Source organism: Crassostrea angulata, chromosome 1 (assembly GCF_025612915.1).
Source record: "Crassostrea angulata isolate pt1a10 chromosome 1, ASM2561291v2, whole genome shotgun sequence".
Taxonomy (NCBI): domain Eukaryota; kingdom Metazoa; phylum Mollusca; class Bivalvia; order Ostreida; family Ostreidae; genus Magallana; species Magallana angulata.
In genome coordinates, this window is record NC_069111.1 from 41205819 (window position 1) to 41225162 (window position 19344).

General features: G+C 33.4%; 1 protein-coding gene across 1 annotated transcript in view; it reads left to right on the forward strand.

Moving 5' to 3' along the window:
- LOC128177650 (deubiquitinating protein VCPIP1-like) overlaps positions 1–12861 on the forward strand; it is a 35357-nt gene extending 22496 nt beyond the window's left edge. Inside the window, exons 5-17 of the mRNA XM_052844452.1 lie at positions 68–179; positions 1459–1668; positions 1944–2031; positions 3250–3393; positions 3590–3723; positions 5192–5361; positions 5760–5903; positions 6843–6950; positions 7533–7788; positions 8099–8215; positions 8477–8673; positions 9697–10230; positions 10742–12861. Coding sequence (XP_052700412.1) covers positions 68–179; positions 1459–1668; positions 1944–2031; positions 3250–3393; positions 3590–3723; positions 5192–5361; positions 5760–5903; positions 6843–6950; positions 7533–7788; positions 8099–8215; positions 8477–8673; positions 9697–10230; positions 10742–10990 — 2463 coding nt within the window. The 3' untranslated portion in view covers positions 10991–12861. The remainder of the gene's footprint in view (positions 1–67; positions 180–1458; positions 1669–1943; positions 2032–3249; positions 3394–3589; positions 3724–5191; positions 5362–5759; positions 5904–6842; positions 6951–7532; positions 7789–8098; positions 8216–8476; positions 8674–9696; positions 10231–10741) is intronic.
- The last annotated feature ends 6483 nt before the right edge of the window (positions 12862–19344 follow it).

Genomic DNA, 19344 nt, shown 5'->3' on the forward strand with positions numbered 1-19344 from the left:
TGAAATTGAATGGATGTATCGACTTGATTGTGGCAATAATGCTTTTACTAATTGATTTTTATGGTAGGATAAATACATAAGGACCCTGGTATCAGCAATGGAGAAGGTTTACATGGACAAGTATGGAGTTCACCCCCAGCTTGTGGCTGACACTCACCAGTATCTCTACAGAACACTAGGTATATCTTTACCCCCCCCCCCCCCTCCCATTGAAAAAATCCCCCCAAAACCAAAATAAAAAAAACAAAAAACACATTCACAATAAAACATACATAAAAAAAATAACAAATAAAGACCTGCGTAATAATAATCATTTATTATTCATATTTTACTGTAATATCAGGTTAGCATCAAATTGCTGATAACTAGTAAGCACATCACTTGCAGTGCTCTGTTGCTGTCTTTGTGGATTCTGCAATGTTATATTAGGCCAGGACTCACAGGAGACTGATGAGTCTAGCATGGGAGAAAACCAATCTCCCAGAAATAGAAAACTGATAAATTATTCCTCATAGCCAGCTATTATGAGATCATTGAGTGTTATATTGTTGTTATACAAGTACAGTGATCATTCAATATACTTTTGATATGATGAGTTCAATTATACTAAGAGGGAAATGTTAGCTGATGACCTAAATAAATGTAAAATAGATTCCGTATAAAAATTATAAGGAAAAAAAATATCTTTTCTGATTTCAATTATGCTAAGATGGTAATGTTTAAGGATGAGGTAATTAGGAACCCTGGGAGAGATTGCTGCTTATTATAAAAACATGGTGTATTTTATAATGAATTATTAATGAATGCAAAGACTGATCTTTATATTTTATAAACAGTCAGATATGAATGCCAGTTGCTTACAAAGTGATAGCTTGTAATGTAAAAAAAAAAAAATGAAGAAAATTTCAGATTGTCTTGTTTGATTTGTTCTGTCTCAAATCTTTTGTCAAAACCTGGTCATGCAAATGATACAAGCCAACGACTCTGTGTCATCGCATCACTAATCACAAAGCACATAGGTCATTATGTGACAAGATAAGAAAATACATTACAGACGTAATGTTTTAGGAACAGGGAAATTGTCAATGAAACGCAGTAAAATCGTGGCTGCTAATTATAAAACCCTAGAATATGACCTTGAAAGATTGTTAGTTGTAATTAATAAACATGCATGCAATCATGAGACAGCAAGAGATGGCAAAATATGAGAATTTATCAGTACTATTGATCCCTAATTAAATGCGAAAAATTAATATCAGCTTAAAATTGTGAGAAATCCCTGGTGGATTTTAAAATCTGGCCATCATTTTTTGAGAGTTAAAAACTATAAAATACAAGGGAAAAAGTTCATTGTTCACAATTATTTATTCTCCTGATTTGATGCAAAACAGTGGGATTGCTGAATTAAGTACTCACATAGAATAAGGAATTTACAGTATATTTTCCAATGTTACTAAGGTATGGTGGGAGCCCGAATGGAGGAAGTTCTAAAAACCACCAGAGAAGCCATTCAGAGGAAGACTCTGTATCGGTGTCTGACTTGTGAGGCAATTATGGAGTATCAGCTTCATGAAGAATGGTTCCAGAAAGGAGGCAGTCTCTATAACCTGGCTGTGAAGACTCATGGGAAACTAAAGTCGGACAAAAAGTACTCCTTTCCCCAACAAGGTACTGATCAAGATGCCTTGTACTCTCCCCGAATGGAATCCACTACCACAATCTCTTTGATAATTACTTTAGATTGCTTTCTTGCAAATCTAATTTTCAGAGTGCTTTGAAAATCAATATTCATGTCATATTTATGGTTTTTAAAAAACCTATCAAAAGGGAATGATAGCATTTTCTTTGTGTATGAAGTTAGAAGAGCTGTGTTTTGATAAATTGATTATGATGTGATTAGTGTGACCTACATATACGTTGTTTTGACTTCCTGCAAATTTCAGGAGCTGTGTGTAGTTATGATAAGGATCAGGATAAACTTGTTCCCGACCCAGGCCGATGTAAACCCAGCACTTGCACGTATTGTCAGGGGTAAGGGCTCTATATCAAACAGTTTTGTTAACAAATTCATGCATTGTTATGGAAAATCTGAAGTACTGTGTAACGGTTACATCAGTGTAGGTAAGCAATGTGTACATGTGTATTTTACAAGCAAAGAGTTTTTATATTTGTTTAAAAGTTTGGTTTAAATAACAAGTTTAACAAAATGATTGATAGTATTAATTATTTGTCATGTAAATTGACCAAAAAGTATAACTAACAACTTAATTGACTTCCAGTGAATAGATTCATTGTGTACTTAATAATTTTAAAATGAACTTTTGTGAATTTACCTTTGTATATAGAATCGATTCAGTGCAATGACTTTTTGGTACCGATCAAAATATATAGATAAGAGGAATTTGCAACTTCTTTTACATTGATTTTTAAAGTTCTTACATGTGTAAATAGCAATTACAGTCAATGCAACCTAGCTTAAAGACATTGTTACAAGAATTTTTTCAACTTGTTACAAATGCTGTGCAAGTCTTTGTTAGAGATTGACATTTTATACTTTATTGTAAAGGATCATACTGAGGAAGGGCCACAGATTGCATGGGTCCTGCATATTAGGAAAATGAGCAGCAATGTGCTTTACATAAATCTGCATTAGATATCTGTGGTTCTGCAAGGTTTTAGTTTCAGTGGTTGAATAATTGCAAAGACCTTAGATAAAAATTGCGTGTAGGTTCACAACACGTCTGGAGCCATAGACTGTTTATCTTTTCCTCGCCAATCTTTTTACAGTTTAGAGATGTTAACCCCTCATTATTTGTAACAAGGAACCTCTTGAATTTAACTTCAGTGCAAGTCATTGTATTCAATATAGTTCATGCTTGTGTTGTTTGTGTCGAAAATAATTGATAACAGTCTAAAACATAAACACTGCTGATAGTGTTTATGTATTAACAGTATGTAAAGTAGTTCAAATGGATTGAAGTTTATACTTTTAGCTGTTTTCATATTTGACCTACTGGGATAAGCAAGTGCATGATAAAGGTCATTGACTTGATTTTGCCAGTTAATGGATCAATAATAGGCTACCTTTAAATTGTAGTATCTTTAAATACTTAGCTGTGAATAATTAACAAACATTGCAGACACTGTGGCCGTTACCTGACAGGTGTATGAACGTAAACAAGTTACAGTGACTTTGTGATCCTCGCCTGTAGCTGTTTATTATTTTTTCTCTGCTTTTCTTGACACCAGTGAGAACGTTCGTCTGGTGAATGGGGATGGCAGTGTCTGTTATGAGAACGGCGATAGAACCAATACTCCAGCAGTGACCAGTCGATGCATGTGTGGATTTAAACATTTCTGGGACGGCAAGGAATATGACAACCTACCAGAAATGTGAGTTACAGAAATATATCCCTCATCTAAATAAGAAGTAATGCGACCCTTTTCTTTTCATCTAATTGAAAAAAAAAAGAGTGTACGATTGTTGTAATTCGAGAATGTACCGGAAGTTGCACAGCACTTGAACTTTTGTGAATATTTATATGCCTTGGTTTTGAATTTTAATTGCTTCAGTATGGTGTGTTTGTAGCTTTCCAATTTCTATGGAATGGAATGGAGAAGTAGTGACAGAAAAAGTTGTGTGGTTTCAATACGAGTCTGATATCACATTGAACAGCAATGTTTTTGAAGTGGCTCATAAGCTAGTCCAGAAACACTTTCCAGGTATGTGGAATTAGTTAATCAATTTTATGTAAATCATTGACGCCATTCACCTTCATTTTTCTGCCCCTCTTTTATTATCATTAATTATCAGGTGTCATGATGGCATGATATTGGATTTAAACTGACAATTGATTTGTGGTGAAAAAAATTATCTGGTTTAACTGTTATGTGATTTTATTTTTGATTCAAAATTGATGTGGTTAAAGCAAATTGTACGTTTCAGTAGCTCTTTCCCACATAAATTGATAAGATCATGGGTATATACACATTTTATTGAATGGGTGAGTGTGCCTCTTTTATCTATTTCTGTAATGCATTTAGTTTTCTCCATTGATTTTGTTAAAATCCTCTTCAACTTTCTGAAGAGGCACTTAGACTTCAAGTAAATAAACAGCGTGAGATCGGTCACCCCAATTGAACTTTCGTCCCACATGTGCAGGCATACATGTGTCAGATTAAGATGTTATTGGCCTTTTTTTTTCCATTGAGCATTCTCTTTGGGGGTTTTTTAATTTTCAAAAGTAAAATGTTTTTAATAATGAAGTAATTTAAAATTTGATTATGAAATGAAAACATAAAGAATTAAAGAAGAACTCTCTCATTAATTGAAAAAGATTATTATCGATAAGAATAATGAAGACTTTGTACATCTGCATGCTTACCTTGTTAACAGGTAATATCACATATTAAAAAACTGGTTTCTCTCTCTCCTCTCTCTCTCTCTCTCTCTCTCTGAGAGAGGAGATGAGAGTTTAGATTGATCGTCTTTTTGTAGCAAAATAATTGACAAAGAGCTTGCTGGTATTCACAATCATACTGGTACATGAACATGTACTAATTTTGAATTAAAAAATATGTTTTTAGTATTGTAAAAAAGAAAACTACAGAGAATGAATAATCCTGGTGCTATTGACTTCTTAAATAATACACATTATCATTGACCTGTACTTATGCATTTTGTGGGCCAAAACTTTGTAATTGTTGATGGCTTTTAAGTTCTTATAGAAATATTCTTTTTTTCTCAATCTAGAGTTTTTTGATTGTCCTATATTTCTTCTTTATATGACACACCTCTTTAAAAGTATTAATTTAAAGACTTTAAAAATTTGAACAAAAGTGGCTTTTTATTTTCATTAAAAAAATGTTAACATTACTGGGCATGATTTGATACATGTTAATATCATGCATTTATTCTCACCAAAATTTAAACTCTACAGTGTATTACTTGCAACCATAAAGAAATTTTCGACTTTCTCATAAAAAAATTTAAAAAAATTATATAAAAGAATGAAGAGCATTTATCTTTCTTTGAACAATGAAATCATGTTTTAGAAATGATACTCTAACGACCCATAAAATAAAATTTTGGTGTAGCATTCCACCTTAAGCAGTTAAGTTTTCCTGGAAAATGTTTAATTTAAATACAAATTAATATTTCATATACTGGTATTTTTCTTTGGGTTGATAGGAGAGTTTGGCAGTGAGCGACTGGTACAGAGAGTGGTAGACACCATACTGCGTCACACAGCCCCAAAAGTCAAGGACAAGGAGGGAGCCAGCACCTCAGTTGTGTCCCCTTATCAAGACACTGAATGGTCAGCAGAGGAGCCCTCAAAGATCATACTGACTGGGCACAAGGTATTGTTAGTACACAACTGACAGGGCACACAGTATTGTTATTACACCACTGACAGGGCACAAGGTATTGTTAGTACAACACTGTCAGGACACAAGATATTGGTAGTACACCATTGTCAGAGCATATGGTTTTGTAAGTACACAAGACCGGACACAAGGTATTGCTAATGCACCACTGACAGAGCACAAGGTATTGCTAGTACACCACTGACAGGGCACAAGGTATTGCTATGATACATGTCAAAACCATGCTACAAACCAGAGTGTACTTCTAAATTGGATACGTAGTCAAAATCAATATATTTACCAGATTATACATTATCAGGCTAATTTGAAATAGAACTTCCTAGGAAGAAAGGTTACACAATTGCAGTGTTACTTGTCTGATTAATTTACAGCAAAAAACACTCCATAAGGAGGAACTGACAGTTAGTCAGAAAGAGAAAATGGTAAAGAAGCAAATAGAGACTCAGGCCCCGAAACAGCAACAGAAAAAATCCCAGGAATTGGCTGCAGCTGGAAGCAAATCTTCTCCTTCAAAGGTAACAATAGGAGACAATTAAATGATATCTGCTTTACCACTGCTGACAATCCTTTAATCAACATTATTATTGTTGATGATTAATAAGACTGCAACAGTATTGATGATTATACATGTATGTATTTGAATGTATGATAAACAAATGACTCAAAATGATGAAAAGAATAGCATAAATGTTGACATCATATGTTTGTGTTAAATTATGATTATTTTCATTTAGTTGATAAATAAAAAGCTCTCCCATAATTTTTTGTTTCAGAAAGGACTAAATATGATATAGGCCTAAAATGAACATCATCATTTTACTTTTATTCTTTGTTTTCTTTGTACAGATATATATATATATGATGTTTTTACATAATGTTCATTTTGATTTAAGTGCCCACAATTTAGAAATATGACATCGTAAAGACAACCTTTTCCCGCCAATTTTGCATTTTTAGCTTAAAATATCTTGTTTTCAAGCATTTTTCTTTCAGAAAAGATAGAGCGCATGCTTGAACAAACAAAATATTTTAATCAGAGATGTATCTAGCCAAGACTTAAAAGTGACAAAAAAAAAATTCGTTGTTCAAGCATGCACTCTATATTTCTCATTCGTAAAGAGGTTAAGAAAAATGTAAATTTTTGACTGATTTTGATTGAATTATAGAAAAAGTGTCACTTCTGACGTCATATACTGCCAGTGAGTGCAAATAAATCTAATAAATAGGTGAAAAATATATTCAATATATAGCAACTCTTCTTAAAGGTAACATAGTATTATATTGTACCCGAAACACTTTAAAAATGGCGAATTATGGGGGCCAAATTTCACTCAAATCATATATAGTTCTTTGGTTGATATTAAAAGAAATTAATCAGAATTGTATAAATGCAGACTGAAGTAAAAATACTTATTTTTAGAAAGTGTTTACAGTTTGTTTATACATGCTTTCAGCCCAAAGTTGAGACTGTACAGAGAAAAGAATTATCACCGGTTCCCATGGAAACTGATAAATCCTCTAGTCACAAGAAAATCCGGGTAGCCACATCTGATGGAAGACAGGTGTGTTTCAATTTTTATTAAAGGAGTTTTCTTTCAATTAGGGAACCCTAAAAATTTTTACATCTGATTACAATGTATCCATGAACTTGTTTGTTATAACTTTGAATGCCAGACCTAAACAAATTTTTTTTACTATGCACAAATATCAATATCTCTTGAACTAATTTTTCATTCAGCTCTGAATTATTTAAGCTCTTGAAATAAATTTGTGCTTATAAAATTCAGAAGCGAAACGAACACAAGAAATAAAACAAGATCAGGCACTATATCCAGCATGTTCAATGTGGATATTATCACATAGCGGTAGTTGAGTGTATTTTCCACTGCAATTTTATTGATGATTTGAACTCTTATTGAGAGTTCACAATCACAGCTATTTTATTGCCAACTCCTCTACACTTTGCAATTATATTTGCTAGAGGAAATGGGTCTGCTCTTTATAAATCAGCTGTGTTGTCATTTTTATTCTACTTTTAAATTCATAAAACATAGTCATTGTAAATTTTAATTCTGGGCAAACAAAAAACGGGGGAAAACAATTAAATAATGCAAAATGTTTAACAGTTATTTATTAAATTTCAGGTTATGTTGTCTGTAGAAGGACAGGTAAACTTTGATACCCTACAGAACATGATATACAAGGCGGTGAAGGTTCCGCCGGAGAGACAGAGAATTCGGATTGGGTTCCCTCCCAAAGAGTTAAAGAGGCCCTCTGACTCGGACATTAATGAACCAATTCCACTCTCTCACGGAGACAAAATATCCCTTGAGATTATTCCACTTACACATTCTCTCTCCGAGTCTGGAGCAGAGAGTTCCCATAAACAGGAACACAGAGGTACATGTAGGTCTATAGATAGTCAGTCGTACTCAAATCAAATAAATAATGGAGTATCAGTGTGGGAAAAAGTATTATGTGTAAACCCATATAGTCTGCATTAAACACAATGTTGGTGAAATGCTTCGATATAAAGCGTGTAAAAATTGTTCAAATGTATAATATGAAACCCCACACTTTTTATCAAAAATAATTTTTACTCGATTGTTTTGTTTGCCTTACATAGAATAGATATGCATCTTGTTGACTTTCTCTATAGTGTTAGAACAGAGTAATATAAATTCAGTCTTCATTGAACTTTGTATTCCAGCTTTGAAACATTCCTCCTCTTCCCCCGCCAAATCCAAGCAGCACTGGAGCAGCTTTGAGGAGGATATCCACTCCAATTCCTTTGAACCTCTGCTTCATAGTTTTCATGAGCATGCAGGTAGAATTACTATTCTATCAATTATTTGTATTTGATGTTTTGATCTAATGATATAACAAGGGAATTGTTGATTTACTTTGTACTTACAATATATGCGCTATAAGAACCTTGATTTTATATAGCCTGCTTTTATAGTGGTCAAAATTGTGAGAGTGAAAATCTTGACTGAAATTAGCCATGTTTTGAGTTGAATATGTGATATTTTTATAGTGCTGTGGCCAAAAATTGTACGAATGTAAATGGATAATCATTTCTTTACAGGTAATACTAGTAACAGCTTGGATGCTGCAGTTGCCTCTCTCACAATAATGGCTACCTTGAAAGGTCGTGACCTTTGGACCCATGTACAGACCATGCCTCATTTGTTTTCTGTGGGTGGATTGTTCTACAAACAAGTGGAGCGTGACTTAGGCCTAGTCGATGGAAAACATTGTACTCTACCAACACTTCCTGGAAAGGTAAATTACTACACTGGAATTTTTTAATTTTATGGACATTCCTCATCCAGAGAAGAATTAATATCCCCATGGAATATTGAAACTCTTTATACTTAATAATCTATTTTAAAGAGGCCGAGTCTAATTATTTCTACCCTAAATATATTGATGAAAATTCTTGCATGGAGTTTTATTACTACAATGTATCTCAATTATTTAATGATTTAAAAAATCATTCGTTTACCATCCGGGTTTGAATTAAAAGTTAATAATTTTTTCTCATGGACTTAAGAGAGTTTGTTGGAAATGTGCCAGATTTTCAAATTGTTTCCAACATTTCTCCCTTGAATTGGTGTATAGCAGAATATATTGGTCTAGAAATTTGTTTTTTCCAGAATAAACTATTTTAACTGCCTAAATATTTCTTTTGGTGCCTTTAATCTTAGTAAAAAAAAGAAATCCATGGCTGCATTGAGTACTGTAAATTCCTAATTAAACGCGAGGAATTAATATCAGCGTAAAATCGCGAGAAGCTCGTCTCGCGAATTTTAAAATCTCGCTTTTAATTTTACGACACATGTTAACTACATGCAACTATGATAAAATTTCGGCATTCTCGATTTCATGTTCTCGCGATTTGATGGGGAATCGTTGAAACGCGGAATTAAATACTCGCGTAAAATAAGGAATCTACAGTATGTGAATAAGTCATACTTCTTTCTGTGGCTTCATGCATATTTTACATTACCCAAAAATGATGCTGTCATAAGCGCTACTAGCATTTTAGCCAATAAAGTCATAATTTTTCAACTCATAAACATTACAAATAATGTTAATATGGAATAAAAATGCAATACAAAAGAAAATTATAAATTCACTATTTTGACTGCATGAAAATGCGCAAAATGATGCACACTTGAATTGTACTTTGCCTCTTCATGGTTTTCCGGTAGTCTTCGAAATCATAAATGAAAATAATGTTTGAATATTTTATGCTAATATATCTAAGAAAGTATAAAGTAGATTTTTGACTTGCATTTACAGGTATTCAGATATAACCAGCCAGAAAATAGACTGGAACTTTGTATGGAACCATATGGACATTTCCCCATTGAACCAGATGTGGAGAACAGAGCTAAAGAAACGAGACCCATATTTGGTTCTCGAAGTGAAGGGTCATTCAGTGCATTCAGTGGTGCTGTGGGACAGGAAAAAAGCAAGCAGGCCGCATTCACAGGTCAAGGACATTCCCTAAAATCAATGCCTGACATTGAAAGAATGCCGGAGGACATCCCAGAAAATATTCATCACCATGCTCGGCACTCCCACACTCTGTGTAACCCCTACGTCCACCAAGAGTCCATTGCTGAGGAGCCCGAGGATCAGTCTGTGGCCGAGGTGGAGAAAACCAAGGGGGGAGGGGACAGGAAGGCAAAACATCACAGGATGGGACCTGGATACAGTGTGATTGACCACTCCAATGTAAACAGAACAAACCAGTCCATTCAGCAGTTTAAGGACTTGGCCGAGAGCATTGAAAGAACAATGCATGAGGAAATTTCCAAAATTGATGAAGAGGTGAAAACACACACCTAAATTCAGTAATTTTTTGGTTGGTCCACCAACAGTTTCCATTCATTTTCTTTGCAGAGGTTGCACTTACTGTAATAAAATTTGGCATTCAGATTTATCATAATAATATCTAGGTCAAGCTCAATTTTTGGTATAATCGAGCAATTTTTTTACAGAGTTATGCACCTTTGACATTAAAATATTCCAACTATTTGCAGTTTTCAATCATTCTCTTTGCAGAGGTTGAACTTACTGTAATAAAATTTTATGAACAGATTTATTATGATAATATCAAGGTCAAATTAAGTTCGATTTTGGACAGAGTTGTGCCCCTTGGATTTAGAAAAATTCTTCCAAGGGAGGAGGACATAATTGTTTCACAAACATCTCTTGTTTATTGTGTACATGCATGATTATCACGAATGATTTGCCAATATTCTACAACCAATGAAACTCTATATACTTCAAATCTTTTTATGAAAACTAAGATAGATTTTTTTGTTCTTTTTTCTATTAGATGGAAAAGCTTGATGAAGAGGAAGAGGAGAAGAAAAGTAGAACATCTAGTGTGGGCTCCAGCCATACCCCTGGTTACCATGACGATGCTAAGACTACACAGGACACGTCCCCAAGTGATACTACAGACAATATGTGCTCTGTCACTTCAGAGGCTATGGAGGTCACAGGAAGTGAGGAAGGGAGAAAACTCCCAACAATGGCCGACGATCAAGTCACAGAACCAGGTCAAACAATGGATGAACAATAGTTTCAGCAATGAATCCAAAAGGACTCTAGTGAGTTGTTGTTTGGCATGTATTAATGGAAGGAGGCTTGCTGTTGAATTCATTGTAGAATAACTTGCTAGATCACCATTATTATTGTTTTCACATTTTGTTATTGTATTGTTAATAAGCATCGAGCTTCAACATTGATTTACCGGTATGTTTTTTATTTAAACTTGGATGTCTATAATGTGCATACAGTGATATTTTACAGATAATTCAGATGCATATACGTTTATATAGTAAAAAATGCTAGTGAATGTTATGGTGATGTTATACATGTATTAAGTTCCTAATTTGGATAGTGAGATTTTAGCGAATTACAGTCAACTCGTAACCAAACTGACTCGTACCCAAACAGACTTGTAATCAAATTGTTGAGTAAAAAGATGACTTCAATTATAATATTATGCCTTCCTTCAAAGAGTGAGACGAATTTATAAATTTGTCAAGCTAATGTATTGGTTTTTAAAGAAAAGATTGCATGTACCGTAAACAGAAATTTTCTATCAAATGTTGATATAGGGACCTCTTTGGCAAACTTTTATAGGAGATGACAATATATTATCAAGAATTCTACATTCATTTATCTTATAATTTCTTAATTATTGTAATAATATCAAAACCTAACCTTAACAGATTATCTTTTACATTTACAACCCAAGGATCATTGTTTACCACCGGACCAATGGATTATTAGTCTGTTTGGGTACGAGTCGGTTTGGGTATGACTTCACTTGATTCCATTTTAGCTAACAGCTTCATCACATTTGATTCTCTTATTTGAAAAATGGAAAAGGCAGTCATATTCATGATGCATAATCTGTTAAAGTTCTGTTGTGATTCTTATTTGTACTACATGTACAGCCTAGCTGTTTGTGTACTACATGTAATTTAGTCAGTATTGTAACACCAACATGTTGAATAAATGTATGAGGGTGCATGAAACATTGACTCTCGAAAAATGTTGAAATCTGTACTGAAGGGTTTGTAGCTCTGATAATGATGGGGTATGTATAAAAACACCTCTCTGATCTAATTTGAGTCTTAAACTATTCATTTTGTCTGCACTTGTATAATATTACCGGTATATGAATTTTGGCACTGTTTAGTCAAAGACCTGTCAATTCCAATACAAAACACTCATCTCAAAGGAAGTCAGATGAGTTGGACCTCACTATACAGGTTCTAGAAATTTTACATTGTTTGGTTTGGCATAATATCATTTGTCCTAGTTCTCTAAACGCAATTTTCAAAATAGTCCTGGGGGAGGGAGGGATAAAACTTTTACTTTACAAGATCCCTTATGAATTAAACAATGAGGTCATTTAGATCGAATGTTTATCCATATAAAACTAAGGAAATAGACAAAAGTTTGTTAGGGTGGTTAGTTATGAATGCCCTCCCCTTCATACTGCATGTAGTACAAGATCAGGATATGTTATGAAATACATGTACTTTTATGCTTGTCATTTTCAATAATGTACATGTATGTCTTGTTTACTCTACAAACATGAACAATCTATTTGCAGTCAATGTCCAATGCCTAAATTAATGTAATTAAAAATGTATTTAAAAAATAACAAGAAATGATTTGCCTTTTATTTTTTCAATCGTATCAATACCTACTGCATGTTCGCAGGATATTTCCCACTGATTTTGGGACAATTTAAACTTAGATATTTTATACATCTCAGTAATGGTTTTTGATATAACAATAATGAAATTTATGCATATTTAAAATATTATAGATTGCATTTTTTGTGGATTATATATGATTTTTTCATAAATTAACTAAAGAAACAATATTACTAAATGTATTATTTTAAGAAAATAAAATTTGCGACATAAATGATTCCATGGTAAATGTATTTTCTTTTTATGACACGAACGCATATTCTACTGTGTGGTGTCATGCCCCGTCCAACCAAACTAATGCAATTTACAGCACACAAAAATGCATATCACTAATCAATTACAATATTTACTGCTATTTTCCAACTAGAAATCTCAAAATATAGTTATCTGTCAAACAAGTATTTGCCGAATACAGTGAAAAATATGAACAAAAAATGTGAGTCGTGTTTTAATGTGACATGGTGATGCAAACAATTTGCCAAAGTAGAACTATTGCATGATTCCCTCATATTTTGTTTCACAGGTAAAGAAAAATCACGATTCTAAAAACTTTAGCAACACGTCCCATTTATGTATTGGTCGGAACCTACAGCGACTGAACTGATGTACAGGAAACTGAAATTGCTTCGCCAAAAAGTTTCGGAAGTTAAAATAAAAACAAATCAAGCAAATGTTTTTCATTGAATGTGACTTTATTAAAATGACGAACTAGAAACGTTGTTTAGCGGCATACATACCGGTACAATTAAGAAATAAACGACGTTATTTAGTGAGCATGGCGTTATGAATATTGTAGCAATTGCTTTGCTGGCAAATTCCATGATGCGCCTTGTACATTGAATTTTGTACAAATAAATATAATCAAAGTACTGAAAGTACTGTTAGACGGTGGCGTCGTTTGAAAGTGGCATATTACATGTAACAATGAATGATGTATGATAATTATTTTTGCCGAAAACCGTGGTCAGTGTCGCATACATGTACTAATACTTAACGCTTACTCGCGCACCACATATTGAATGAATAAATCAAATCCAAAGCGATTTCATCACAGTACGCCCAAATATTTGATTGTTTGAAGAAGGGGAATTTTGGTTTTTTCCCTTTTGACCTTTGGGTTGACCCCGCAAAGGGGAACAACTTTTGAGAAGTGTGGATTGAACTATTGTGCTTTAAATATATTGTAGATTTCTCAAAGTAACGAGAACGAATAAAGCTTTGGTATGATAAAATACTTATTTTTACTAACTATTTGGGCATACATATAGTATGTTAATTGTCCCTCTCGACAGCATTTTCCCATCAATTTCTTCACGGGGAAAAAGTTGCAGTCTTGTGGATCATCACATTTGCTTTTTTTCCTCATAGTCAGTTAATACATTTAGGTGTAAAGAAAACGGAATGGGTTTACAAGAACCTGTTTGATAAAACTGGTATTGCTTTTGGAATGCACGTCATCATGAAACAGAAGAGTAAATCAATATTTTATCTTCGACTTTAGTGGATTGTTTCCATTTGCTCACAACGAAAGTGAATGAAAATTTAAAAAAATATCATACAACATTCGGTCGCGGCAGTTTCATTAATCAACGTTTTAAACATTTGTTCTATTGTATTTAGCTATAGATTTATTCAAATCATTTGAATGAATTCGGAAAAGTCACATGTATATTTTATCGCTTCTCAGTACACTTTAACACGCATAAATTACTTGCTCTATTAAACTTTTCTAGTAAACTTACAACAAATATTGATTAATTATACAAAATAAGTTTTTAAAAACACCAAACAAACAAAATTCAAGCTGAACGCACGCTTTTCTGACCGTACAGTTTGGTTTAGTCGTAAAATACAATTTCAAATTTAGCATTTTTTCAATTAAATATATTTGAAATGTTATTATACAAGTTTACAAAATGGTAATTTCTAACTATATTCAGTTTGAAATATTTCAAAACGATAAAAAAAAATAATAAATCTTTAAGTTTTGGTGGTATCGAACCCATAACCTAAAAACCCAGTTCTATAAAGTTTCCTAATGGCTGGTGCTCTAACAACTGAGCCATTTCATTCACAACAAAGTGCGTTGTTTAAATACTATATGAGACTATGACCACAAATTTACGGACTTGTATTATATTTCTAAAACATTCAATTGTTGAGCTACAAAATGACATTTTTGAACTGTAGTGGGTCATCTCTCCACGTTTTTTTTTTTTAGTACAATAGGTTTAAATTACATTAAACCACATTTAGACTGTAAAAAAGTATTGAGCTCAGACCCACTCTATGAAAGAAAATGCATTGAAGTTATAAAAATTACACTATTAGGAGGTTTTGATACGCATATGCCAGTTTAAATCAATATATTGCAAGTATTTAAAATATTTAAAGATTACAACCCGATGTTACGTTAAATATACATTATTTTTAATTATTTTTTTTAAAATATATCATATTTAATTATATTTTAATTTTGCCGTATCTAATCATTCCTCATATGGGCATTTTACACGCCGTATTCACCCATCTTCTTTGATTTTATTCTTTGCATGTACTACACAATAGATCTAGGGTTCGCAAATCCCGGCAATATTTTCGGAAAGCTATATTTCTGTAGCTCAGCAGAATTCTACAGTCATCTATGAAGCACATTTTTTTGCCTTCATGTTTCATTATTTATCGCAAATATAGCGTGGATGTATACGCTACGGCCGATGTAGCATTGCGTTAAGTGATGACACTTTCTATAACCGGTGTGTATTTCAATTACGAGTCGCAACAAACTGGTGCATTTATATAGGCCCGCCTATTTGTAAATGCATGTTGACAAAATGATGCTAACACTTGGAAACAAATGTCGAAGAAAGTTCATAATAGAGTTGTATACTCGCGAGTTAAAAATTTTCTAAGAACAAACGGGGCGATGTTTACGTACATATGTAAATAATGTTATCTGTTAGTGAAAAAATGCCCCCAAACCAAAGAAAAGATTCTCTAATACATATAGCAGGGACGGGCGCATATGAATTAAAGTCACTATTTGTACTTCGCTCATCGAATTGCGTTATTCAGTTCAATGTGAAAAAAATCGACAGAAACTGTTTAGTTAACAAAATTATTATATCTTACATTTTCGTTCACAATGTACCATAAATGTATATGTAGTATCGCATGTTTTTTCTCACAAAAAAGCTAGCGTTTGCTGCAAATTAGAGATACACGAGCTGACACGCCGTGAAATCCATAAGACGTTTCACAGCATATGTAAAACAAGAGGCCAGTTGGCCTTAACGGTCACCTGAGTAGCATATATCCAATACACAAACTTGTCATGGAGTCTCATATATGCATCTAATTAATTAGGTTTCATACTGGAGTAGAAAAATTATAAATTTGTAATGACAACCACATTTAATTCAAAAAGAACTGTGAAACCTATAATTTTGGTGAAAAACTAAAAGATCTGGTCTACAAAATAATGAATTTAGTTTTCCTTTCAGGAGTGTGGGAGTAAAGAAGATAATTTTTTAACGTTATATGCATTAGCATCTATACATCCATTTTGGCCCTGCCCTAGAGTCAAAACCCATACCCCAGGGGACATGAAAATTAAAATTTCAGTAGAGGACTTCCTGGTAAACATAATTATTAGTCGGTTTTTTTATAAAGATGTGTGAGAATAGAGAAGAAGATTTTTAAACATTATATGCATTAACACTTTATTGCCATATTGCCCCCCCCCCCCCCTCATGTCCTGAACCCCTGACCCAGGGGCCATGAATTTCACAATTTAGGTAAAGGAGATTGTGGATATCATAACCATGTATTCAGTTTTTTGCCCACATGTGTGGGAGTAGAGAAGAAGATTTTTTAAGATTTAAATCATTTTTACTATTTGGCCATATTGGCCCCACCCTAAAGCATGAACACCTAACAAAGGGGTCATGAATTTCACAATTTTAGTAGAGAGCCTCATGGACATCATAATCATGCATTTAGTTTTTAACAAATATATATGGGAGTAGAGAAGAAGATTTTCTAAGATTTAATACATTTTTACTATTTGGCCATATCGGCCCCACCCTAGAGCCTGAACCCCTGACCGAGGGGTCATGAATTTCACAATTAAAGTAGAGGGCTTCATGGACATCATAACCATGCATTTAGTTTTTAACAAATATATATGGGAGTAGAGAAGAAGATTTTCAAAGATTTAATACATTTTTACTATTTGGCCATATTGGCCCCACCCTAGAGCATGAACCCCTGACCCAGGGGTCATGAATTTCACAATTTAGGTAGAGGGCTTCATGGACATCATAATCATGCATTTAGTATTTAACAAATATATATGAGAGTAGAGAAGAAGATTTTCTAAGATTTAATACATTTTTACTACATGGCCATATTGGCCCCACCCTAAAGCCTGAACCCCTGACCGAGGGGTCATGAATTTCACAATTTAGGTTGAGGGCTTCATGGACATCATTATCATGCATTTAGTTTTTAACAAATATATATGATAGTAGAGAAGAAGATTTTCTAAGATTTAATACATTTTTACTATTTGGCCATATTGGCCCAACCCTAGAGCCTGAACCCCTGATCCAGGGGTCATGAATTTCACAATTAAGGTTGAGGGCTTCATGGACATCATAACCATGCATTTAGTTTTTAACAAATATATATGGGAGTAGAGAAGAAGATTTTCTAAGATTTAATACATTTTTACTATATGGCCATATTGGCCCCACCCTAGAGCCAGAACCCCTGACCCAGGGGCCATAAATTTCACAATTTTGGTAGAGGGCCTCATGGACATCATAACCATGCATTCAGTTTTTTCCTTACTTGTGTGGAAGTAGAGAAGAAGATTTTTGAAAATTTGGCTTTTTTTGCATATTTTGCCCCGCCCGTGGCACCCCAGGGGTGGTAGAGCCATAAATTTCACAATTTAGATTCTTCTTACCATAGAGATGCTTCACACCAAAAATGGTAACGATTGGCCTGGTAGTTTTCAAGAAGAAGTTAAAAATGTAAAATTGTTAACGCACGACGCACGACGCACAACGCACGACGACGGACGAAGACCAATTGCAAAAGGTCACCTGAGTGACTCAGGTGACCTAAAAAAACTGAACTAAAAATCTTTGAAACATCGTAAAATGTAGTTTATAAACATTTAAAATGGCGACTCGATTTGCACGTGAATTTTACAATCCGACGTCGATTAGCGTGTTTGAGAGAAAGTCAGCAGCAAGTAAAGCGTCAACATCTGCAGTAAATATTGTCTGATGAATATTGAGGTGCCTGTAATAAAATTAATGTTTCTACAGACTGAGTGAGGTACAAAATAAGGTACATTGTAAATCACAGGTCAGTCGAAAATTTAACACATTTGTATCGTAAATTTAAAGTTTTTTGTGTGTTTGAAAACACATGCACACTTGTAGAAGAAACTGTGCCATTGATCGGTTGAAGTTCAATAAAATGTAATTTATGTAATATTCATTGTCAGTATCTGTTGTGAATTCTTTGGAATAAGCTACAACAACAAAAAATATACTGCTCAACTTAAACTAATGCGTTGAAAATGGCTGAATTTATCGATGAAGCATAATTGCTGAAATATGAAATGGCAAACCAGTTTAAATAGTGTGTTTCTGACAATTATTTATATCATAAAGAAAACAATTAAGAAGCAATTATTGTGAGATCTCTTGACCAATTATCGCAGTGATATAGTTTATGCAGTCCTGATACAGAGTTATTCGTCAAAACTGGCAGTTGGTGCTTATATTTACGTTTAAACAATATTTTATTATGTAAAAAAATATCACATAATAGGATTGGGCAGCAGGCAATCTGCCTATTTGAGCCCTCTCCTTTAACAGTCAATTTGACAAACATTGATGGTACAATGTAACAATAGTAGAGAAAAATAAAGGAAAAAAAAAATAAATAAAAAAAAAAAAAAAAAAAAAATAAGTGGAATCAAAATGCTTGGTACCGGGTATTATTTATGTACAAAATGAAAAATAGTTGTAGAAAGCTAGCAATTCAGCTGTTTGAGTGACACTGTGAATAATGCATTAAAACTTAAACCTTTTGGTAGCTAATATATAATCATGTACAATCTTAAATATAGCAACATTTTCGTTATAAGGCAAACTACTGTCCCCATATAATAATAAGTCCAGAGAGATGGGGATATCTAAGTGTAAATTACTTATTGACTGTATAAAAACTTGCCTCTGTGCATCATAATGTGGACAGACAAAAAAATAATGATAAGCATTTTCAGATACATAACCACACATATCACAAATAGAATTTTCACACAATAAATGATTGAATAGGTCAGCATTTAAATTGCTTGCATTATTTCTTATCTGACAATGTATAATATTTGCTTTTCTGTTTCCAAAGTCATAAAGTTTGTTTGGCTTTCTAAAGAATATGTTTTTTATGGCTGTTTTGAATGAAGACTCAGTTGGTAAAATTCTAATGTGAAGAGGTAATTCATTCCATAATTTTATAGATGAAGGTAGAAAGCTGTTCATAAAGGCAGTTGTTTTTATCTGGGGTATAACAAATTTAAAATCATCTTGGTGTCTTAGTGAGTAATTATTTTGCGGTGTACATGGCATAAGTAAATCCTGTAGATATTTGGGAGCAAGACCATGGACCATTTTAT